The 25,958-nt window shown below is 41.0% G+C and overlaps 1 protein-coding gene across 1 annotated transcript in view; it reads right to left on the reverse strand.

Moving 5' to 3' along the window:
* Window positions 1–466: 466 nt before the first annotated feature.
* dhx29 (DEAH (Asp-Glu-Ala-His) box polypeptide 29) overlaps window positions 467–25,958 on the reverse strand; it is a 125,110-nt gene continuing 99,618 nt past the window's right edge. Inside the window, exons 23-28 of the mRNA XM_060822932.1 lie at window positions 24,389–24,479; window positions 23,774–24,100; window positions 20,735–20,866; window positions 17,514–17,610; window positions 8,095–8,157; window positions 467–815 (exon numbers count right to left, since the gene is read on the reverse strand). Of these exons, the coding sequence (XP_060678915.1) occupies window positions 8,105–8,157; window positions 17,514–17,610; window positions 20,735–20,866; window positions 23,774–24,100; window positions 24,389–24,479 (700 nt within the window). The 3' untranslated portion in view covers window positions 467–815; window positions 8,095–8,104. The remainder of the gene's footprint in view (window positions 816–8,094; window positions 8,158–17,513; window positions 17,611–20,734; window positions 20,867–23,773; window positions 24,101–24,388; window positions 24,480–25,958) is intronic.

The raw sequence follows: 25,958 nt of genomic DNA on the forward strand, positions 1-25,958 counted from the left end.
ACTGGACTCGAAAGGTTAACCCTGTTTTCTCCCACAGATGTTTGTAGACCTGTGTTTTGCCAGCAATATCTGTCTTTGTTTCAGATCTCCAGCATCCACAGTTTTTGTTTAATATTGTTTTAGTTATAATTGCTTAGCTTTTTTTTGCACAATCCTGCATCTTGGGGAAAGTGTGAGCTTTCCCCCCCAATAATTTTGATATAATTTCAAATCATTAAAAAGTCAGACGAGGAAAAATTTTTCCAACGAAATAAATTATAATGGCAGTGCGCAGTGATCACAATCATTTGCTTCTTAAAAGAGCAATTTCTAAAACAGATCGTATGCACATCTGTTAAATGTTCATGTGCTAATCAACACAGTGTGACCTGACACATCATGCACATATTTCTCCACTGCTTTCTAAATCAGCTCCACATGTAGTCCTATGTTTAATTCTGGATTCATCGAGTTTTTAAACCAAAAGTTTGTTATGCAAATCTTTATTAAGAATTTGAGTTTAATTGAACGGTCTGAGATGGATTGTCAAAACAGGTATATGCACTCTGGAACTTTTTCAAAACAAATACAGGACAGGATATTTTCTTCCAAAATCAATCTGATGGTTTTTGATCCTCGACAGTATTCCTCCACATTACACGTCATTATTTTAGCCATCATTGATAGGCTAAGAGGCCGAGTCAGTTTTCTTGCCCTTTTTTAAAATGTGTTTATTTTCAGCTCCTTCCAATCCTGTGGAATGTTAATGTTTTCAAATCCTTTGACATTTATTATACCATCCTATAAAAATCTTCATCTATTTTCCCTCCAGAACCCTAGGATAAATGCCAGAACATATTAGTCTTTGATCATTTTAGTTTATTAAATACACTATTAATAAAAACAACTAAAAAAACTAGTAATATGTTCTGCTGTATTTTATTCCACCTGCCAAACACAAAGAAATCAGTTGGATTTTCAAATTTTAGTCATTATTTCAATGTCACTGTAACATGAAGAATTCCTTTCTAGCTCTCTTCTGCCGTACTAGAGTCTGGGATTTTGATAGTGAGGAAGAGGTTGCAGTCATGCCTTTGAAAACTTTCTTTACATCTTTCTAAAACCATTACATTGGAGACAGTCAATAACGTTACAGGTTGTCATTGGTATGTTGGAAGGAGCACATTTGTTGCACTTGGAGGGGAGAAAGGTGGCAGTGCAGTGGCAATGTCACTACACCATTACAATCAGAGGCCCAAGCTAATTCCTTAGGGGGCTTGGGTTCTAAAATTAAAAATTATTAATTCACAAATATCAGTAATTCAAAGCTAGTTCAATGTAAATAAACTATTCAAAGTTTGTGAGAAGATTTGTAACTCGGGTGCTCGTTGTTGTGGTTCTGTTCGCCGAGCTGGGAGTTTTTGTTGCAAACGTTTCGTCCCCTTTCTAGGTGACATTCTCAGTGCTTGGGAGCCTCCTGTGAAGCGCTTCTGAACAACACTGAACAAGAACAATACTGGCCAAGGGATTCAACTACAACCACAGGGATGCCAAGACAACAGACTTCCTAGCAGCACTAGAATGCACACTCAGGAACAATGGATTGACAGAAGAGACACAACAAACAGTGAGACAAAGTATCGTACTTCTGATAACAAGAAAAACACACAACCTCAACACCAAGGAGAAAGAAGCACTAAAATCACTAAGAAATGATAAGAACATAATCATACTACCAGCAGACAAAGGCAGAATGACGGTTATACTGGACGAAGCAGACTACATCCAAAAGGCACAACAACTACTTGCAGATACCAACACCTACCAAAAGAGGGAGTCTGACCCCATCCCACAGCTCACCAATAGGATAAACAACACACTGAGGAATCTACAAAAAAAATGGACAGATAACCAGGTCTGACCTACAAAGAATGAAACTGGAAAGCAACAACACCCCCAGCTTCTATGGACTACCTAAAGTACACAAACCAGACATCCCACTCAGACCCATAGTATCACTACCAGGGACACCATCACACAAACTGGCTAAAGAGCTACAGCAGAAACTGAAACACCTGATCAGTGGATCCAGACACTCTATACAGTCAACACAAGAATTTTTGGACATCATCAGAAATACACACATAGACAAGGAAGAAACCATGGTCTCATTCGATGTACCGGCACTGTTCACCTCTACTGCCAAAACCCTAGCCAGAGAAACAATATCCAACCTGCTGGACATACAGAACAGACAACAGGACATTGAACCTATTAACAAAGACGGCATACTTAAACTACTGGACCTATGCCTCACAACACACTTCACATTCAACAACCAGATATATGAACAAATCAATGGAACACCCATGGGCTCACCGATCTCTGGACTCATAGCAGAAGCAGTAATGCAAAGGTTAGAACAAACAGTCTTAACGCAAATACAACCCAAACTCTGGGTCAGATATGTGGACGACACCTTTGTAATAGTTAAAAACACAGAAATAGAGAACACACACCGGATCATCAACGCCACACTCACAGGAATCCGATTCACTAGAGAGGAAGAAAAGGACAACCAGCTCCCATTCCTAGACATGATGGTACAGAAAACACCGAATGGAGAATTCAACACGAATGTTTACAGGAAAGCCACACACACAGACCAAGTCCTGAACTATGAAAGCAACTGCCCCAACACACAAACGAAGTTGCATCAGGACATTATTCAAAAGGGCCACAACACACTGCAGCACACCAGAACTGCAAAAAGAGGAAGAAGAACACCTATACAAAGTATTCACCAAAAACGGATACCCGCGCAATTTCACCAACAGATGCCTAAGGGAAAGACAATGGAACAAGGACATGCCGCAACCCAAAGGACTGGCCACACTACCATATATCAGGAGCATTTCCAAACTGACAGCCAGACTACTGCGACCACTAGGACTCATAACAGCACACAAACCAACAGCCTCGCCCAGACAACAACTCACCAGGACAAAGGACCCGATACCCAGCAGCAGCACAACCAACGTAGTATACAAAATCCCATGCAAGGACTGCACAAAACACTACATAGGACAAACAGGAAGACAGCTAACAACCCGCATCCATGAACACCAACTAGCCACGAAATGACACGACCAGCTATCCTTAGTAGTCACACATACAGATGACAAACAACATGAATTCGATTGGGACAAAACCACTATTATAGGGCAAGCCAAACAGAGAACAGCCAGGGAATTCCTAGAGGCATGGCACTCATCCACAAATTCTATCAACAAACACATCGACCTAGACCCAATATACAGGCCACTGCAGCGGACAGCAACTGACAACCGGGAGCGGCAGAGACAAACCACTATAAGTGCCGGAGGAATCAGCACAGAAGCGCTTCACAGGAGGCTCCCAAGCACTGAGGATGTCACCTAGAAAGGGGACGAAACGTTTGCAACAAAAACTTCCAGCTCGGCGAACAGAACCACAACAAATACACTATTGTAATAACTTATCAAGTTAACTATGCTCTCTGATGAAAATCTCGTCTGCTGTAGCTATGACTTCAGAACCAAAGCAATGTTGTTTACTCTAAAATGTACTGTAAAATAGCCTAGCTGAAAAATGTGTTGCTGGAAAAGCACAGCAGGTCAGGCAGCATCCAAGGAGCAGGAGAATTGACGTTTCAGGCATAAGCCCTTCTTCAGGAATGGCTTAAAGAAGGGCTTATGCCCGAAACGTCGATTCTCCTGCTCCTTGGATGCTGCCTGACCTGCTGCGCTTTTCCAGCAACACATTTTTCAGCTCTGATCTCCAGCATCTGCAGTCCTCACTTTCTCCTATAAAATAGCCTAACACGCCATTAATTTAAAGAGGAGTTACTGATGGACAACAAATGCTCGCCAAGTTAGCGATATCCATATTCCATGAAGAATTGAGGCGTTCAAACATTTAAACAATTTTGACAGGGTTATAAAAGATATTCTGCTTCCACTATACCAGGTCAGTAACTAAGGTTCACAATTTCAAGACTGCCAGCAAGAGTGTTAGGAGTGAGATTAGGAGAAACCTCTTTACTCAGAGAGTTGGTAGGATTTGGAATGCACTGCCTGGGAAAGAGGTGAAGGTGGATTCCAAAGGAGGTTTTACAAGAAAGTTGGAAATGGATTTGAAAGTGTTAAATGCAGCGAGCTAGGGAGATCAGGCTGGAGAACGTGACTATTTGAGGAGTTCTTTCAGTAGGTCAGTGGCGAAGCCTGATGGCCTAGATGGCGGTCAGCGGTGAAGCCTGATGAGTCCATGTGGCAATTAGTGGTGAAGCCCGGTGGGCCCAGATAGCGGCGAGTTTGGAAGCCCGGTGGGCCCAGATAGCGGCGAGTTTGGAAGCCCGGTGGGCCCAGATAGCAGCGAGTTTGGAAGCCCGGTGGGCCCAGATGGCGGCAAGTTTGGAAGCCCGGTGGGCCCAGATGGCAGTCAGTTGTGAAGCCCCGTGGACCCAGATGGCAGACGGTTGGGAAGCCCGGTGGGCTCAGATGGCAGTCAGTTGTGAAGCCCCGTGGACCCAGATGGCAGACGGTTGGGAAGCCCGGTGGGCTCAGATGGCAGTCAGTTGGGAAGCCCGGTGGGCTCAGATGGCAGTCAGTTGGGAAGCCCGGTGGGCTCAGATGGCAGTCAGTTGGGAACCCCGGTGGGCTCAGATGGCAGTCAGTTGGGAACCCCGGTGGGCTCAGATGGCAGTCAGTTGGGAACCCCGGTGGACCCAGATGGCAGATGGTTGTGAACCCCGGTGGACCCAGATGGCAGATGGTTGGGAACCCCGGTGGACCCAGATGGCAATCAGTGATGAAGCCTAGTCGGCCCAGATGGGGGTCGGCAGAGAAGTGGCGCTTGGCACTGAAGCCTGGCGAGACCCAATGGTGGTCAGCAGCAAAGTGGCGCTTGGCACTATAGTGGCTGGCAAGCCCGGAGCGGGATTTGGCCCAGTGCAGATGAAAGAGTACTCAGTGTGAGGGAGAGCGAACCCTCTTGGGGAAAGTCCAGCATGGAACATCTGCAGACCCATGGCTTTAGAAAGGGCTGTAATCTTTAATTTTTAACTTTATTTTCTACTTGATACTAAGAAGAACTGTAGTATTGAACTTTTTAACTTATTTTTGTACCTAGACGGTGCTGGGAATGGTGACATTGTACACTTTATACTGTACTCCTGTAATTGAGCACACGTGACAATATATCTAATCTTCTGTACTGTAAATGCTATGATTCTGTGAATACTGAAGAAATATAGCATTTTCACATTGAGCATAAATTAAATGGAGATCACAGGAGTTCTATGAAGTAACTTCATTTCATTCTCAAGAAAACATCAATGCAACATTTTCACTTTCAACAGCAATCAACTTTGCATTTTCAATGCATATTGCAGTTGTGCAGTGGATACATCATTGCAGATTTTCATTCCATCAGAATGGTCAGGGGTGAAAATCTCTGTTAAAAACAGAATTAAATACTCCACACTTTGAATCAGTTTTGTTTTAAAAACAGGAAGATCTTGGGAAAGAAAAAGAGCAAATGTGCATGGAAATTAGAGGTACAAAAACTACACAGATAACTGGGGGGAGCTTGAATTTTATTGCAGAGATCAGAAGTGGGGCAAGTATTTTTGAAAGAAGCATTTTCTTGTTTGGTATGTTCCTAACAAAAAAGGTTAGGATCTGGCTCTGGGCAATGAGATGAGTCAAGTGGATCAAGTATGAGTTTAGAAACTTTTGGGGATCAGCTATTATGGTATCATAAAAATCAAGTTAGCCATAGAAAGTGAAAAGCAGCAACCTTGAGTAAGAATATCAAATTGCAGGAGGGTGAAACAGATCTGCATTTGTTAAATTAAGTTGAAGACTGACAGATAAGACTGATATGGAACAGTGGCAAAGCTTTGAAGAGAGAGTTAGAGTTACATTGCCCACAAAAGGGAAAAGCATAGCTAGAGCTCCAATGAGGACAGCGATAAAGAGTAAGCTGAAGCAGAAAATAAAACGACCAAATAATTAACGTCAAGTTTATAATACCTGTAAAAAAAGCAAGCTGAATACAAATAGTTTAGACGGGAAGTGGAAAAAGAAAATCAGAGTGGCAATGAGACAGCCTGAAGGAGCTATTTGTAAGTTTGCAGATGACACAAAAATTGATGCAGTTGTGGATAGTGAGGAGGGATATCAAAGATGCAGCAGAACAGAGATCAGCTGGAAAGTTGTGTGGGGAAATGGTAGATGAAGTTTAATCTGGACAAGTATAAGGTGATGCACTTTGGGAGGTCAAATGCAAGAGGAAAGTGTACTGCAAATGGCAGAATCCTCAAGAGTGTTGATATACAAATGAATCTTTGGTTCAAGCTTATAGATCCTTGGAAAATGGCAAGATGAGTAGATAAGGTGGTAGTCACGTAGCATGTTTGCCTTCATCGATTGGAGGACTGTGTATAAAAGTCGGCAAGTCATGTTGCAACCATATAAGACTTTGGTCAGACTACATTTTGAATACTGTGCACAATTCTGGTCACCACACTATAGGAGGGATGTGGAGATTTTGCACAGGATGCAGAAGAGGTTTACCAAGATGTTGCCTAGATTGGAATGTATTGAAACTTGGATTGCTTTAACTGGAGCATCGCAGTCTCTTTTCAAGGGTGGAAATGTTAAATATGAGGGTGAGAGGGAGAAAGTTTAAAGAAGATGCGTAAAGACAGTTTTTAAAAAAAAAAGCACAGTGGATAGTAAGTGCCTGGAACACACTGTCAAGAGAAGTGGTAAAAGCAGATACATTAGAAATGTTTAAGAGGTATTCACACAGAACATCGGGTGATACGGTGGTTCAATGGTTAGCTCTGCTGCCGCAGGGACCCAGATTCAATTCTACCTTTGAGCAACTGTTTGTGTGGAGTTTGCACATTCTCCCAGGGTTTGCCTGGGTTTCCTCTCAGTGCTCCAGTTTCCTCCCCCAGTCCAAAGAAGTGCAAGTTGGTGGATTAGCCATCCTAAATTACCTATTATGTCCAGGGATTTGCAGACTAGGTGAGTTAGCCATGGGAAATGCAGGGATAGATTATGGGAGGGTGGATTCCTGGTGGAATGCTCTTCAGAAGGTCAGTGTGGATTCAAAGGGCCAATTCACCTGCCTCCACACTGTAGGGATTCTATGAACAGGCAGAGAATAGAATAATACTGACCACGAGCAGGCAGATAGAAATAGTTTAGAATAGCATCATGATTGGCACAGACACAGTGGACCAAAGGGCTTATTCCTGTGCTTAACGTTCAATGTTCGAATTCAAATGAGAATCCCAAAGTTTTTTTTAACAACCTCAAAACAGTATATTGGTAGTTAGAGGAGGAATAGTGCTGAATTGGGACAAAAAGAGATCATGCAAAGGAGAACTGAATATGCCTGATATACAAAGTATCTACTTTGCATCCATCTTTACCAGATGGCCAAGTTGTAAATGAAAAAGGAGGTAGTTGAGACATTAGATGGGCTCAAGATTCATGAAGAGGATGGAGAAGGAGGTCTGGCTGCATTTAAAGCTGCTACGTCACCAGGACCAGATGAAATTCATCAAAGAATGCTATCGGAAATAGAGGTGGTAATTGCCATAATCTTTCAATCTTCCTTAGACACACGAGTGGTGCTAGAGGACTGAAGAGTTATAAGCTTTCCTCCCTCATTCAAAATAAGTTAAGAATAAACACAGCATCTATCCAGTTTAACTACAGCAACTGAACAATTTTTCAGAGATGATATCGGGGCAAGTGTACATTAGTTGAAAATGTTTAGATTAAATTTCTTTGATAAGATAATAAAGATGATTTATGGGGATAACGTGGTTAAGTTCCACATAAATATTCTTGTCTGTCAAGTTTATGGAATAGAAGAGACAGGGTAGCATGCATATGAAGTTGGGACATTGAACAGTAGTGATAAGTGTTGTTTTCTGGAATGGGAGAAGTTCAAAACATGGATTGTGATCTCTGCAATGTTCAATTTAAACTTTGACTTTATAAATCAAAGATAATTACTTGCTGCAATTTGTACAGAAGACATTAGGAATCATACTTAATTTTAGTCAGCAATGCTCAGTCTTGATCAGTTCCATAATTATCTGTATTATCTCGTCATCTGAAATGAAAAATAGCAATCCTTCAACAAATTGTTTTGTTTTTGTTATATATCCTTATTAAAATACATTTTGAAATAGCTAAAACAAGTTAACGCTTAAAATCATATTCCTGAATACTGCAAGTATTCAAAATGATGCCTTGGTCATCTGGTCATTCAATTGTTGTTTGCCAGAACATAACATACAAATTAGTTGCTACGTTTCTTTTATTAGTCACATTAAGAAGGTTACCTCAGAATACAATGGGATCTTCGATCAGATGGGTCAATGGGCCAGGAAGTGGCAGATGGAGTTTAATTTAGATAAGTGCGAACTACTGCATTTTGGCAGGACGGATCAGGGCAGGACTTACACACTTAATGGTAAGGTCTTAGGGAGTGTTGTTAAACAAAGAGTCCTTGGAGTGCAGGTTCATAGTTCCTTGAAAGTGGAGTCGCAGGTTGATAAGATAGTGAAGAACGTGTCTGTATGCTTGCCTACATTGGTCAATGAATTAAGTATAGGAGTTGGGAGGACATGTTACAGCTACACAACATATTTGCAAGACCACTTTTAGAATACAGTAGCACTTCGACTTACGAACTTAATCCGTTCCGGGACCTGGTTCGCGAACTGAATCAATTTTTCCCATTGTTCGGATAGCGTCAGAATGCTTAGACGGCTGTTCACAGCACACGCGCCAAAGACGAACTGAATGATTTCATGCGGGGCCCAAGAGCTTTTGCATTCAACAAGCGCGTAGCAAAGCAGAACAATGAAACCACATGGTCACACATGGGCTTTTTGCGTTCGTACCTTGAATTTCGTATGTAAGTTGAAGCAAAATTTTACATACAATCCTGTTCGTAAATCGATTTGTACGTGAACGGGGTCGTTCATATGTTGAGGCGCTACTGTACTACATGCAATTCTGGTCTCCCTACTATAGGAAAGATGTTGTGAAACTTGCAATAGTTCAGAACAGATTTAAAAGGATGTTGCCAGGGTTGGAGGGTTTGAGCTAGAGGGAGAGGCTGACAAGGCTAGGGCTATTTTCCTTGAAGCATCACAGGCTGAGAGGTGACTTTACAGAGATTTACAAAATCATGAGGGGCATGGATAGGGTGAATAGACATGGTATTTTCCTTGGAGTGAGGGAGTATAAAAACTATAGAGCATAGGTTTAAGGTGAGAGGGGAAAGATTTTACAGGGATCTGAGGGGCAACCTTTTCATGCAGATGGTGGTGTGTGTATGGAATGAAGTGCCAAAGGAAGTGGTGGAGGCTGGTACAATTACAAAGTTTAAAAGGCAGCTGGATGGGTATATGAGTAGGAAGGGTTGATATGGGCCAAATGTTGGAAAATGGGACTAAATTTATTTCTGATAACTGGTCGGCTTGGACGTGTTGGACCAAAGGTTCTGCTTCCATGCTGTACATCCTGAAGACTCCATATTTATGTGTTTGTAATGATTCCCAGCTAATGCCCCCCTCCCCCACCTTGGATGACATATCAGTACTTTTCTATCTTAAGCATCTCTTGGTTGAAACACAAAAGTAACAAAGGCACAGAATGTACTCTGGATGCAGGACTTCAATAACCATCACTAAGTGTGGCTTAGGAGCATAATATTAATCAAGACCTAAATAACATTATGTCAAAAAGTACTGAAGGCTCATTCTCTAGAACTAGATGTGCTGCTAGCCAAGCTGTTTCATTGCAGCTGTAACATTTGCATTTCATCAATAATTGGCAAAAATTGCCAAGTAATGTCCTACAAATAAAAGGAGAAAACCAACCTAATCAATTACTGTCCCATCAGTCTATTCTCAATTGCCAGCAAAATGACAAAAGGGGTCAACAACAATGGCATCCACTGGCACTTGCAAAGGAATAACCTGCTCTCTTGCATTCAAGTTTGGATTCCAAGGCTCCTTGGTTCTGATCTTACTGCAGCCTTGGTCCAAACTTGAACAAGAGAGGGGAGACTGATGATTACACAAGGTTTAGCACCATTTGTGACTCCTCTGATATTGAAGCAGGCCCTGCCAATGTGTACAAAATCCATTTCAGCTAATAAATGACAAGTAGCATTCACACCATAAACCAATATTGGGTAATGACCATTTCTGACAAAAGAGAATCTACTACGGTCCCTAAATGATTAATGGCATTAGGATCACTAAATTCCCCAGGGCTTACTATTCACGAGAAAATGAACAGGAATAGCTCTCATAGCTACAACAGGAGATCAGAGTCCAGGAACTCTATAGCAAATAATTCACGTCCTGTCTCTGCAATGCTTGTCCACTTATTATAATGCACAAGTCAGAAGTGTGATGGAATACTTCACATATGTCTGGATGCGTGCAGCCTCAACAACTTGCCTTGGAGAGGAAGGATCCACCGGTTGTGGTCCATGTAGGTACTAACAATTTGGGAAAGATAGGAAAGAGGTTATACAAACAGAGTATGATGAAGTGGGTACTAAATTAAAAAGCACAATGTTAAAGATGATCATATTTGGATTATTTCTTGAACCTCATGTGAATTGCTATAGGATACATAGAGAGTTAGAGAAATGGAAACATGGCTCAAAAACTGACATAGGAGAACTGCATTCAAGTTAGTGGGCCATTGGCACCAGTACTTAGGAAAGTGATATTATTAGCTAACTAACAAACAGGAAATCAAGATCAATGGGTTGTTTTCAAGTTAAAAAATTGTATCTATTGAAAGCCAAAGCAGGTTAGGCAGCAGCCGTGGCAAAACAGTAAGCTAAAGTTTCAAATCTAAATGACTCTTCATCAAAGCAGCTCTGATGAAGAGTCATCTAGACTCAAAGCATTAGCTTTGCTCTCTTTCCACAGATGCTGCGTGGCCCACTGTGATTTCCAGCAGTTTTGCTTTCAGTTTGGATTCCAGTGTCAAAAAGGTAGTCCCTTTTTTTCCTAAAAGCTGTTCCTTGGCACAAGGATACTCTGCCCTTAATTTTTTTCAAGAGGGGTAATAAACCAGGCCGGGATCCGATCAGTCTGGCTTGGTACAGAGATGAAAAGGATTTTGAGAGGCCTTTTGTTTATATAGACTTCAGGCCAAGGTGGCCATATTTTAGAAGTGACTTGGATAATGAAAGGGGAGTGGTCAGCTCTTGAGCTGAGCAGTTCAGTCCTGCACTGGTGAGGAGTTCAACAGTTAGCTGTGTGGAATCTCTCTCTCTCTCTCTCCCCCCCCTTCTGCCCTTCAACGTCAACCTGTAAGCATGTGTTCCATTTATACTGCGTTCTAAAGGGAGTTTGCTAATTGGGACTGCTGTTTATGTGCACAATGAAGTCTAGTTTGGATAAACTGAGTTCTGTAGGGGTTTTTTATTCTGTTCTTAGTGTTTCATTGTGTAATTTTGAGCATAAATATTTTGTCTGTTTTAAACCTGGTAGTCAACCTCGCTAACTTAATCGGGGTAATTTTCACTCTATACTTCGCGAAACAAATTGCAAAGTTATGGTCTAGGCTGCCTGCTTAAGAATGTTTTGAGTGGCCTGGCCTAGTCCATAGCACCAGCATCTTCAGTAATTTGCTCCTACATTATTAAACAGAAAGCGACTATAGAATATTGCAGCATAGAAAGACTAGGATGATTTACATATTGTATCGAAAAGATAGGACACATTACCTATTTTAGAAAGGCAAAAGAGAACATTGGACTCAATTGCAGGAGGAATGTAATAGAAAAGTAGTTAAATCTTATTTCAGCAGGCCCTGTTGAAAACACACCCAGGAATATTGCATGAAATTTTGGTCTCCATATTTAAGGAGATACATTTATACTTCAGAAAAGATTCATAGGTTGATTCCTGGGCTGAAGAGGTTTGCTTATGAGGAAAGGTTGTGATGGTTTAGTCTACATTAAATGGAAATCAGAAGAATGAGAAGCGATTTATTGAAATGCACAAGAGGGATCTTAAAAGGGCAGATGCTGACAGGATGCTTCCCAACATGGGTAAAATCTTGAGCAAGGAGGAAAAGTTTAAAAATGAAGGGCTGAATTTTATTTTCTATAGTGAGCACAAATACCCCACACTGACCAAAAAAAAACCGGATTAAATGAATAGTCAGTCTCAGCAGCACGTCATCATCATGCCAGTCTCCAAAGTTTTAAAAAAAGCACTGAAGTCAACAAAGCAACTGACCACATATCTTTGTTGCCTACTGCATTTATTTATCATAGAATCATAGAGACGTACAGCATGGAAACAGACCCTTCAGTCCAACCCGTCCATGCTGACCAGATATCTCAACCCAATCTAGTCCCACCTGCCAGCACCCGGCCCATATCCCTCCAAACCCTTCTTATTCATATACCCATCCAAATGCCTCTTAAATGTTGTAATTGTACCAGCCTCCACCACATTCTCTGGTAGCTCATTCCATACACATACCACCCTCTGTGTGAAAAAGTTGCCCCTTAGGTCTCTTTTATATCTTTCCCCTCTCACCCTAAACCTATGCCCTCTAGTTCTGGACTTCCCCACACCAGAGAAAAGACTTTGTCCATTTATCCTATACATGCCCCTCATAATTCTGTAAACCTCCATAAGGTCACCCCTCAGCCTCCAATGCTCCAGGGAAAACAGCCCCAGCCTGTTCAGCCTCACCCTATAGCTCAAATCCTCCAAGCCTGGTAACATTCTTGTAAATCTTTTCTAAACCCTTTCAAGTTTCACAACACCTTTCTGATAGGAAGGAGACCAGAATTGCATGCAATATTCCAACAGTGGTCTAACCAATGCCCTGTACAGTCGCAACATGACCCCACAACTCCTGTACTCAATACTCTGACCAATAAAGGAAAGCATACCAAACGTCTTCTTCATTATCCTATCTATCTGCGACTCCACTTTCAAGGAGCTATGAGTCTGCACTCCAAGGTCTCTGTTCAGCAACACTCCCTAGGACCTTACCATTAAGTCCTGCTTTCCAAAAATGCAGCACTTCGCATTTATCCAATTTAAACTTCATCTGCCACTTCTCAGCCCATTGGCCCATCTGATCAAGATCCTGTTGTAATCTGAGGTAACCTTTTTCGCTGTCTACTACGTGTCCAACTTTGGTGTCATCTGCAAACTTACTAACTATATCTTTTATGCTCACATCCAAATCATTTATATAAATGACAAAAAGTAGTGAACCCAGCACCGATCCTTGTGGCACTCCACTGGTCACAGTCCTCCAGTCTGAAAATCAACCCTCCACTACCACCCTCTGTTCTGTATCCAAGTAGCTAGTTCTCCCTGTATTCCGTGAGATCTAACCTTGTTCACCAGTCTCCAATGGGGAACCTGGGAGTCAGTTGAGATCCAGTTTGTGAATCTTTTACACCAGCAATAACAAGCAGGAACAAGGGTGGTAGCTAAGGCTTTCCATTGGGATCATGATTGAAAGCACCACCTGTTCTGCGGCTGGGGAAGGGGGGAAGCACCTTAATGATTTTAACTCATCTTTTATCTTTGTTGAATTTTCAATAAAAAATAAAAACATGTTTGACCAGCAGGGGGCCTTCACAATTTTAACTGCTAATGACTTCCTGTTCAGAGCAACAGCATTTGGTACATGACAATCTAGTTTACAGTGCTAATTAGATGCATTTCCTTTGAACTCATAATTGGCTCCCTTCCTACAGGACAAGCAGTAATTGGCTTTCCAACATTTGATTGATCAAATACATAGTGCAAGAACAAGCAAATCATTAATTCAGTTTCTGATCCATCTCTATCACCCCATTGAAACATCCAGTCGAAGGAGTTTCCCATTTCAGAAAAAGATGAAGAGGAATTTCTTATCTGAAGGTTGTTAGATCTTTGGAATTCCCTTCCGCAAGGAACAGTGGATGTCATGTCACTGAATGTGTTCAAGGCTGAGTTGGATGGATTTTTGATTTACAAGGATGTCAAGAATAATGAAGCTATGGTGACAAGTAGGAAAGTGGAGTTAAGGTCATACACAGATCACCCATGATCTCATTAAATAGCACAGCAGGCTCTGTGCTTACAGAGCAGAATAGCTTACTCCTGCTTCCAATTCTTATGATCTTGCACCATTCTTTGAACTCTCTCATCTGATTAACTTTATACCAATTTGAATGTGGATCAGGTAGCTATAAAAGATTAATATCCTGAATACTCTTCAAGTCTGCTTCTTATTTAAACCACAGCATCTCAAACCTCAATTGATATGTCACTGGGTTCTATGGACTGGAACAAATGGATCCTCTCCCTCCATTCAAAAGCCAGAATTTCAGACAGATGCAAGGGTCCAACAAACTGACTGAGAAAACAAATGCAAGCCTCCCACTGCTGGCCCTGGAAGAAACAAAAATGTACACTGTTCAGGCAATTTGTTACCTGCAGTCATGGCTTCTGCACCTTTGAGGTAGGATTTCTCACCTCAAAAAGCTGTGCTTCTCAAATGTTGGTCTCTTGACCACTCACCAATTTTAATCATCTCACCGCTGGTGGCCATGTCTTCAGTTGTCTAAGTCCTAAGTTCTGAAATACTCTCCCCACACTTCTCTGCCTCCGTTTCATTTGTCGTCTTTAACATGATACTTAGAGCAAACCTGTTTTGATCATCTGACCTAATATATCTTTGTTTAGCTCAGTATCAAACTTGATTTGATGATTCTCCTTTGCACCCTCTTCCCCCTTACATATGTTATTATATTAAATACATTACATAAAAATTCAGGCTGTCATTGAGTGAAACTCATAACTTTCAAACAAACAGCATTATGGTGACATTCCTCACATGGACTAAGGTTGTAGGAGGCAGTGGCACATTACCTTCACAAGGCAACTAGAGAATATACTGCTATACGTAGCATCACACGTTCAGTGAACTAATTATTTTTAAAAAGTACCCTCTGAAAGGGAACAAGTGTTAATCCCAGATGGGCACCATTAGCACCGTCTGCAGTTCTTATGAGTTTCAGACACTTTTGATATGCAAAGCTTCAAATCATTAAGTTGCTTCTTAAACAAAACAAAAATATGGAGGATGCCAGCAATCTAAACAAGAAGCAGGAAATTCTGAAAGTGCTCACCAGGTCTGGCAGCATCTATAGAGACAGACAATTAGTTAATAGAACATAGAAAAATACAGCGCAGTACAGGCTCTTTGGCCCTCGATGTTGCGCTGATCCAAGCCCACCATCCTCCATATGTCTATCCAATGCCCGTTTAAATGCCCATAAAGAGGGAGAGTCCACCACTGCTACTGGCAGGGCATTCCATGAACTCACGACTCACTGAGTAAAGAATCTACCCCTAACATCTGTCCTATACCTACCATCCCTTAATTTAAAGCTATGCCCCCTCGTAATAGCTGACTCCATACGTGGAAAAAGGGTCTCATGGTCAACCGTATCTAAACCCCTAATCATCTTGTACACCTCTATCAAGTCACCCCTAAACCTTCTTTTCTCCAATGAAAACAGCCCCAAGTGCCTCAGTCTTTCCTCATACGATCTTCCTACCATACCAGGCAACATCCTGGTAAACCTCCTCTGCACCTGTTCCAGTGCCTCCACATCCTTCCTATAGTATGGCGACCAAAACTGCATACAATACTCCAGATGTGGCCGCACCAGAGTCTTGTACAACTGCAACATGACCTCAGGACTCTGGAACTCAATTCCTCTACCAATAAAAGCCAGTACGCCATATGTCTTCTTCACAGCACTATTTACCTGGGTGGCAACTTTCAGAGATCTGTGTACATAGACACCAAGATCCCTCTGCTCATCCACACTACCAAGTATCCGACCATTAGCCCAGTACCCCATCTTCTTGTTACTCTTAACATTTAAGATTGGTCACTTTGTTTGAAATGCAATGGGTTTTAAGCAAGCAAAATGAGGAGAGACAAATGACATTTGACTTTTCTTAAAATATGAACTGTAGTGTCTGTCTTGCAGTAGAAATTAAAAGTGGGGGAATAAACATGGCTTTGAGAAGGGTCAGTTTATAAGCATTCTACCAGTGTCTACATTCCCAACTGCTCAGGAAAGAAGAGCATTTTTTTTTCATTTATTCAAGGGATGTGGGCTTTGCTTGCTGGCCAGTGTTTATTGCCCATTCCCAGTTGCCCTTGAGAAGGTGGTGGTGAGCTGGCTTCTTGAAGTCCACCTGTCGTGGGTTAACCCACAATGCCATTTGGGAGGGAATTCTGGGATTTTGACTCAGTAACGGTAATGGAATAGTGATAGAAATCCAAATCAGGATGGTGAGTGGCTTGGTGGGAAACTTACAGGTGGTGGTGTTCCCATGTATGTGCTGCCCCTGTCCTTCTAGATGAAAGTAGCCATGGAATTGGAAAGTGCTATCTAAGGATCTTCGGTGAATTTCTGGAATGCATTTTGTAGAATAATACATTGCTGCTACTGAGTGTCAAAGGTGGAGGGAGTGAATGTTTGTGGATAAGGTGACAATCAAGCAGCTGCTTTGTCCTGGATGGTTTAAAGCTTTAATTGTTGTTGGAACTGCACCCATCCAGGCAATTACGGAGTATCCCTTCACACTCCAAACTTATGCCTTGGAGATGTTGGCCAGGCTTTGCAGAGTCATGAGATGAGTTATTCACCTGCTCTTGCCGCCACTGTTCAAGTGGTGAGTCCAGTTGAGTTTCCGGTCGATGATAACGTCAAGGATATTGATAATGAAAGGTTCAGTAATGGTAACAATGTTCACATATTCACATCAATATATTCAAATTGTGCACGTCAGAAATAAAGACAACAAATAATCAACATTCAGCCTCCCCACACATACATATAATAAGGGGCCGAGAGTGTGGTGCTGGAAAATCACAGGTCAGCAGCGTCCAAGGAGCAGGCGTATTGACATTTCGGGCATAAGGCCATTATCAGCAATGAGGCTTCTGGCTTGTGGGGGGGGGGGGAAACGACAACTGAGGGATAAATGGGAGGGGGTGGGGAGGTAGCTGGCAATGTGATAGGTAGTTGAAGGTGGGAGTGAAGAAAATAGGTCAGAGAGGAGGGTGAAGCGGATGGGGGGGGGGGGGGAGAAGAGAGAGAGGAGGAGATTGACAGATCAAGAAGGCAGTGCCAAGTTGGAGGCTTGAGACCGGGATAAGGTGGGGGGAGCACCCCCCGGCCCTGATGAAGGGCTTATGCCCAAAACATCGATTCTCCTGCTTCCCAGATGCTACCTGACCTGCTGTGCTTTTACCAGCACCACAACTCGTGACTCTGATCTCAGCATCTGCAGTCCTCATTTTCTCCAAATATATAATTATGTCTGATCTGCAAAAATAGGATTTACAACTGAAACAAAGCTGTAACATATGTACTAAAATTACCTTCAATTGATATTTTTGGATCTTCAAGTTTCTTTAGTAGAACAGATTCAATCAAGGATCTCAGCTCCTTAAAAATGATTCCTGTTCTGACAGGAGCCTACAAAAATTAATCATTTGTAAATATAAAGCAGCACCGAAAATTCTATTTCATTCAAAATAGAGTAACTACAAAGGTTTGAATTTGGTCTCCGTCTATAATCATCAGCCAGGTTTTGTTATAATCTTATATTTCACCCTTACCCCATCAGCCCCACAACACATTAATCCCCATGGAATTGCACAGGGAAATCAAGATCCCACATAATAGTCTGGTCAACAAAGGTTAGAGGGTGGAGCATATTAAACTTCAGCTGTGATGCAGGGGAAAGAAAAGGGGAGAGGCAAAAAAAAGGGAGAGATTTGGGGGTAGGGGAGGGTACTGAAGGGGGGAATGGTGCAAGAGGGAAAGAAGATGGGGCAAGAGAAGGCGAAGTTACACAAACAGGCAGAAGAAGCAAAGGTATCTAGAAAAATGTGGAGAAGTGCACCAAAATGTGGAATGATCAACATTATGGCTGGTTTAATAGCAAATTCAATATAGTGAAAAATCAGACACTTTATTTTAGTTGAAGGAATAAGTGGTTTGCTTACTCCTTGGACAGTTAGGATTTAAAAGGATTGGAGAAACAAAGTGATCTGGAAAAACAAAACCATCAATCACTAGAAGTAGCAACACAAAGTTGGTACAGACTTGAAGAGATGATATAAAGCATTTGAATCCATGTCCAGACGAATGCACTGCAGCTATGAGGAAAAGATCTTGATTATAGCAAAACTGACTGTACTGGACAATGTGGTAGCGCCGTCCTCATACAACTCAGTGTTATAAGAAAATCGCATAATAGCAGCACCATTTAAAATAATGGGCCAGAATCGTGTTATAACCACTACACATTTTTAAAGTTTGCACTTTAGAAATAGTGTCCCCAATTAGTCAATCATGTTATAGTGAACTTGCATTAATGAAATGCACATTATAGCAGAACGAGCTGAACTCCAAGTGAGGGCCACAGTTCAGATTTTCACATAACTAAAAGGATTGAGAAAATGAAACTTTCAAAGTTGATTGAACAGGTTGGTCTGTTTTTCTCTGTCAAAGATATTATAAACTCTAGAATCATCTGCATGGATAGGAAGGTAGCAAACGTAAAACAGGATTCAGGGGTTGGGGATGGGGGATAATAGGTTAGCACTGATGCATGAAAGGTTAATGGACAGCAAACAGAGTAAGGATGAATACTTTCAGATTGTCAGGATGTAATCATTGTCCATAGTTAGAATCTCCACAGTCTGCACTGACACTCCAAACCAGCATCCTACCCAGACCGTCTCCATCTCTATTGCCCGGCATATTTTATTTTTACAATAGCTAATTCACAGTCTGCCCATCCCTGGGCATTATGAGACAATTTAGCATGGCCAATCTACATAACCTACACATCTTTGAACTGTGAGAGGAAACCCTCACAAACATGAGGAAAGCATGCAAACTCCACACAGATGGTCACCTAAGGCTGGAATTGAACTTGGGTCTCTGGTGCTGTGAGGCAACAGTGCTAACTACTGAGCCACCATGCCACCCCTTTGAGTTAATCTGCAAGTATAGCAAGAAAAATGGCACTTTAGTCTTTCGCCTGGATTGTTTTAATAAATAGTCTTGCTATAAAAGTATTTTGGGCATTGGCAAAAACACTGAGTGTACAATATACAGTTTTGATCTATTTATTAAAAGAGGTGAGACTTTTTTTTATTATTAATTGGGCGTGGGCATTGCTGGCCAGGCCAATATTTAGTACCCATTTAGTAAATGCCCAGAGGACAGTTAGGCATCAACCATATAGTTCCGGGTCTGCAGTCACACATAAGCAAGACCAAGTAAGGACTGCAGTTTCGTTCCTAAAATAACATTAGTGAACCGGAGCAATATTTTCCTCAACAACGGACAATCATTTCAGGATCATCATTATTGAATTCAAATTCCATGATATGTAGTGTGATTTGAACAGCTTAACAGCACAGATGTTGACATTGTTTCCCTTTACTCAAATCGTCATGATCTTAGGATAAGGGGTTCACTATTTTTGACAGAAATCAGGGAATTTTTTTTTGTTCAGGGAATTTTAAATCCTGAGAATTTTCTAGAGGGCTATTGATGCTCATTTAATACAGAAATTCAGTTATGATCTTGTTGATTGGTGGGGCAAGCTCAAGAACAGCTGTGTGGCATACACTTGCTCCCTTCTCGTGTTCCTATGTTCTGGTAGAATGTCGTAAAAGCATGAAGGGGTTTAATAGAGTGGATGCAGAGAAATGGTTGCCACTTTTGGGTGAGTCTAGACAAGGGGTTATCAATACAACAATCATAAACATTATCAAACCATGAGCTGTGGTAAAAGTCTGCAGCACTTGCTGCAAAGCTTTTAAGAGGGCTGCAGATTAAAAACAAAAGTCAGGAAGATAGCCATGAGGGAGTGTGCGAACACAACATATTTCTTTAGAATGTAAACTGGGAAAAATGGAAGGTTGCACATTGCAGTGTTGCATTAAGAACATACAAGGTGTGTTTCCTTTTTTTTGCAAATTAGAAGTTCAAAAGAGGTAACATGTGTTCACTTGTTGATTTCATGAGATCATGTAACTTTTGGAGATGCTGGATATAATACTTGAGATACTGACAAGTTACAAACAGATGTTTTTGGTGAAAAGTTCCCTAACAACAATCTTTTGGATTTTTACGTTGCACTTTGTCATAGACCTGGGAGTATAATTTCATTTGGATCTTCAGAAAGAAGATAGAATAGAATAAAAATAAAATAGAATAGAATAGAAATAACAAAAAAAATACAATGGAAGGCTTTATAAGTTGCCATATCACAGTGCCTGTATCAATGACAGAAGCCATAGATAGGAAGAAAAAAGTAAAAATTAAGACAGCGTTTATCTCAGATCAATTTCAGTTCAGGAAAAATTGATTACTTGGAGTATGAAAGAGAAGAAATTTGAACTCAAGTAAAACCTAGATCCAACTGACCGGCTACTGATATAAGGATCTTTTTTCAGTCAATAACATTTTGAGTGAGCTCAAGCTTGGTGGGCAGGGGGGGGTTTGCATATAACAAATGGTACACAAAACAGACAATTTGCTTTGAATTTAGCAGAATTTGTTAAATAAGTGTTATTACCTGAAAATGTATCCAGCCATCAACTGAAAGTAATCTTTCACGGTGCATCACCTCTATAGCACCACCAAACAGCAACACTGGAAAAGGTGAAGTCAGGGTTGTTTCTTGCACATATATCCTGCCATATTTCACCTAATTTGAAGAAAAAGGAATTGATCCATCACATCATTAAAACACCATGGTCAACTAGAGAATGTCCCTTTTAAAATTTAAAAGTCATACAATTCGATAGATAAAAATTATTTCAGCTGGTTCAGGAATCTAGGGTGGAAGGATAATCTAAACCATTAGAGTCAAACTTTTCAGGAGTGAAATTAGGAAAGAACTCCAAACACAGCAGCATAACGATAAGTTTGAATGAGCTGACGTTAATAACAGAAAATAAAAAAACAATTTTTCTCAGATGCTACCTGATCTGTTAAAACGGAAAATTACTTACGCTTCATTATGTGTTGGATCATAGAAGATCATAGAATCATACATCAAGTTGATACCGATCCCCCAAATAGTATCTTTGCAAGACTCAACCCCAACACCTTATTCATGTAAGCCCTTGGCTAATCCACTTAGCTTGCACATCCCTAGACACTATGGTTAATTTAGAATGGCCAAGCCACCTAACTAGCAAATGTTTGGACTGTGGTAAGTAACCAGAATACCTGTAAGAATCCCATGCTACCATGGATCAAATGTGCAAACTCCACACAGTCACCGGTGGCTGGAATCAAACACAGATCTTTGGCACTGTGAGGCAGCAATGAATAACCACTGAGCCACCATCCCACCCGATATTCAAGCGAAGATCTAAATGTCTCCGAGACAGTGGAGATGTAAGTTGGGAATAAGTTAGATGGTAGAATTTTGGAAAATGCTTGTGTAGATGATGATTGATGCTAGGTGGACCATTCATTTTAACTCTTGAGATTGTATACATAACATGAACTTGGATGCAAAGAAACAGCATCCTGACCATGTAGCTTTGGGAAAGAAATCCATTAAGTCAAGGCTAATGATGAAGCCAAGAAAAAGTAAACAAGAACGTAGGGAAGTTAACAAGTTCCACAATGCACTTCAAAGCGGTCTCATTTTCATGTCTCCTACTGCCATACTACATGCTATCATAGAGTCATACAGCACAGAAACAGACCCTTCGGTCCAACCAATCCATGTCAAACATAATCCCAAACTAAACTAGTCCAACCTGTCTGCTCCTGACCCATATCCCTCCAAACCTTTCCTATTCACATACTTATCCAAAAGTCTTTTAAACATTTTAATTGTACCAACATCCACAACTTCCTCAGGAAGCTCATTCCTCATGCAAGGAAGAAAGAACATTACAGCACAGGAACAAGCCCTTCAGCCCTCCAAGCTTGCACTGATCCAGATCCTCTATCTAAACCTGCCACCTATCTTCTAAGGATCTGCATCCCCTCTGCTCCCTGCCCATTCACATATTGGTCTAGATACATCTTAAATGATATTATCGTTCCCACTGCTACCATCCTGTGAGAAACATTCTGCCCTTCTTGTATTTTTTAAACCTTTCTCCTCTCATCTTAGAACTGTGCCCCCTGAAATCCCATTAATGCTATAAGACCATAAGACATAGGAATGGAAGCAAAATCATTCGGCCCATCGAGTCCACTCTGCCATTTAATCATGGCTGATTGGTGTTTCAATTCCACTTATCCTCTCTCTCCCTGTAGCCGTTAAATTCTTGATCTCTCAAGAAATTATCAATCTTTGCCTTGAAGACACCCCACCTCCACTGTGCTCCTTAGCAATGAATTCCACAGACCCACCAGTCTGGCTGAAGAAATGTCGCCTCATTCCCTATCTATACCCATCATGATTTTGAAAGTTTCTATAAGGTCACTTCTGAACATCCTACGTTCTATTGAAAAGAGTCCCACCCTATCCAGTCTTTCTTTATAACTCAAACCATCCATCCCAGTAACATCCTGGTAAATCTCTTCCATATCCCCTCCAACTTGATAACATCTTTCTGATAAGAGGGTAACCATAACTGGACACAGTATTCCAGAAGAGGCTTCATCAATGTCCTGTACAACTGCAACGTGACTTCCCAATTCCTATACTCAAAGGATCGAGCAATGAGAAGGCAAGCGGTTCATTTTCACACCATTTTAACCACCCTGTCTATGTGATGCAAACTTCAAAGGATTATGTACCTCTAGGTCACTCTGTCCTACAACACAATGCAAGGCCCTACGAGTAACTGTATAAGCCTTACCCTTGTTTGTTGTAAAATGTAATAGCTCTCATTTCTTGTTTCTTGCTGAGCAGAGGAGAATTAGAAGTGTAATGTGAATATGGCAAAACAGGATATCAATAAGAAGCAATAAGCCAGTAACTGCTCAAGCACAAGATTGTGATGCTGTCATTTAAGGCTTTAAGAAAAATGCACATCAATTTTTGAAAACCTGATGCTTTCATTATTGCTCTACTTATCCACCACATATCATTATTCTTGTCACACCAGAGCAAAGGAAATTCTGCCCATCAATCTACTTTTTCAAACGAATGAGGATAACTGTCAGATGTCGTCAAAAAATTTCAATTGTTTCATATATAATAATACTCAATTCATTTAAACACAGTAAAAGAGGTACAAATGGAAAAACACGCTCGCTTAGAGTGTCGGACATTGTATGTGTAACTGAAACCATTTGTATTTCTTACTTAAGCTTCCTCCATCTTAGACACTGTTTTTGTAGAACATCTGAATCTTAATAAAATTCAAGTTATATTCTGTTTGGTTGTATTAACACACTTCAGACGAATGCTGATTGCTAGTTATGTAGTTGTGCAAAAAATAAGATTTTGTATGGTAGTGGGATTAAAACCCTTGGAACCATAAATTATTTGGAAAAGAAGGAAACATGAAATAGTAGATCGAAGAGATGGCCACAATCATAAACAAAATCCTCGTGACAATCCCGACAGAGACCTGCAATAGTTAGTCAACCTTTACAAACATGGATAGAAATAAATAGCTTTATCAACAGAAGTTACCTTTTCCTTATACAGAAGCAAACCATTTGTCTGCAGATCTCTGTTGACAGATGAAGGGTGTAATTGTGCTTTACCTTGAGCAGTTTCGACACAACAGATCACCTTGTCAGTGATATCCACTGACGGTGTGTAAATAATCTTCCCAATATTGTCATACAGTCCTGCTGTTAGTACAGCTTTCAGAAGCAGAATTTCCTTATCTGATAAACTCTTTCTTGGGTGCTCTGCCAAAGGTCCTTTGCTGCAACTTTGATGCTTAATTCCTGTGGTTCTTGATGGCACAAAACCTGCTGCCTCCATCAGCTTAATAAGTTCCTGTTTAATATCCTGCAAGCATATTTTTCAGTAAGCACATCAGGAGCTGCCATTCAAGTTAGCAATTTTAATTTTAAAATATATTTTTATTAATAAAATTGACATCAAACTCTAGTCCTTTAATTGCAAATCAAATTCTAAAAAGCTCAAAATTAGCAAGCGTACTATAAAACATCAATATTTTTCAAAATAAGGGACGTGTGTAAGCTTCAACATTTAGGAAGATACCAAATAGCAACATGAAAGTTTCGACTGAAAAGCACAATAACGGGATGTTTAATGCAAGAAAAATATACAAACCTCCATTGTTATAAGTGTAGTCCGACTCAGAAAGTGTTTCTTACAGTAAGCCATTTCAGCACGATAGCCATCTGATCGCACATTCTTCCATCTTGACATGCAAACACAAATTTAAATTTAGAAACGATACCAGCAAGCTAAATGAAAAATATGTACTTACAACTCCAAAATCTATCCTTTGTATGCTCACATAATAATGACAGTTCACTGACTAAATACTTGTAACATTTGTGCTGCAACATTAGGTATGTTTCTTCACATTGCAGATGCAGTTACAGTAAGTGGAATCTTGTTTTCTAGAGCTTGTGGAAGTGGGCCTGATGAGCAGGAGATACTTTTGTTCAGAGATGGGTAAAGATTCCTTGCATGATGACATTCTTATCAGCTCATGACATGTGCATGCACGTACATCTACAACACTGATATCTACCCGACAATGTGAAACCTGTTCATAAAAAGCAGGACAAATTCAATTTGGCAAATTGCAACCTCATCAGTTCACTCTCCATCATCAGGAGAGCAATGGAAGGCATCATCAACAGCAGCATTTGCTGAGCAATAACCTGCTCCATGACACTCAGTTTAGGTTCCGCCAGGGTCAGTCAGCTCCTGGCCTCATGACAGCCTTGGTTCTAGTGTGGACAAAATGGCTGAAATCCAGAGGTGAGGTGAGTGCGACTGCCTTCGACATCAGGCTACATTTGGCCAAGTGTGCAAAATGGGTCCATGAGAATTGGCAGGAAAAATCTCTGCTGATTGTAATCATATAAGAGTCTTCTTTTGCAGTAGATGCGACTGTTAGACGTCAGTCACCTCAACTCCAGGACAGCTCTGCATGAGTTCCATCACTTAAGTGCTGAGTAACGACCATCAAGAACAAGAGTTTCCAACCATTGCTCCTTATCTTTCAATGGGATTATCATAGCTGAACTCTCCATGATCAACATCCTGGGGATTACCCTTGACCAGAAATTGAACTGGACTATCCACTTACATACAGTAGCTATGAGAGGAAGCCAGAGGTTATGAACTGGGTAACTCATCTCCTGCTTTCCCAATATCTATCCATAAGCTACAAGGCATAAGTTAGGAATGTAATATAAAACTTCTCACTTACCTATATGAGTGCAGCCAACAACACTCACGAAGCTTGACACCATCCAGGACAAGCAGCCTGCTTGATTAGCATCGCATTCACAGTCACTCTCTCCACTACAGGTGCTCAGCAGAAATCAGTCACCCTCCTGACTTAGAAATATGTTTCTATATTTTTCATGTCCCTAGGTCAAGTTCCTGGAACCCCACCTTGAACAATATCATGGGTGTACCTACACCAAATGGACTGCACTGTTTAAAATGTCAGCTCAATCTTCACCTTCTCAAGGAACAATCGAGATGTGCAATAAATACTAGCCCAACCAATTATGTCATCACCCAAGGAATTTGTTAAAAAGCCAAATTTTACAGGCAGATAGACAGGACGGTTGTATCTAATACAACCTTCTGGGCTCCAACTTTCGGTCACCATTTTTGAGAGGCACCCAGACAAAACCTAACTTTCTACAACCCA

This window comes from Hemiscyllium ocellatum, chromosome 1 (assembly GCF_020745735.1).
Source record: "Hemiscyllium ocellatum isolate sHemOce1 chromosome 1, sHemOce1.pat.X.cur, whole genome shotgun sequence".
Taxonomy (NCBI): Eukaryota; Metazoa; Chordata; class Chondrichthyes; order Orectolobiformes; family Hemiscylliidae; genus Hemiscyllium; species Hemiscyllium ocellatum.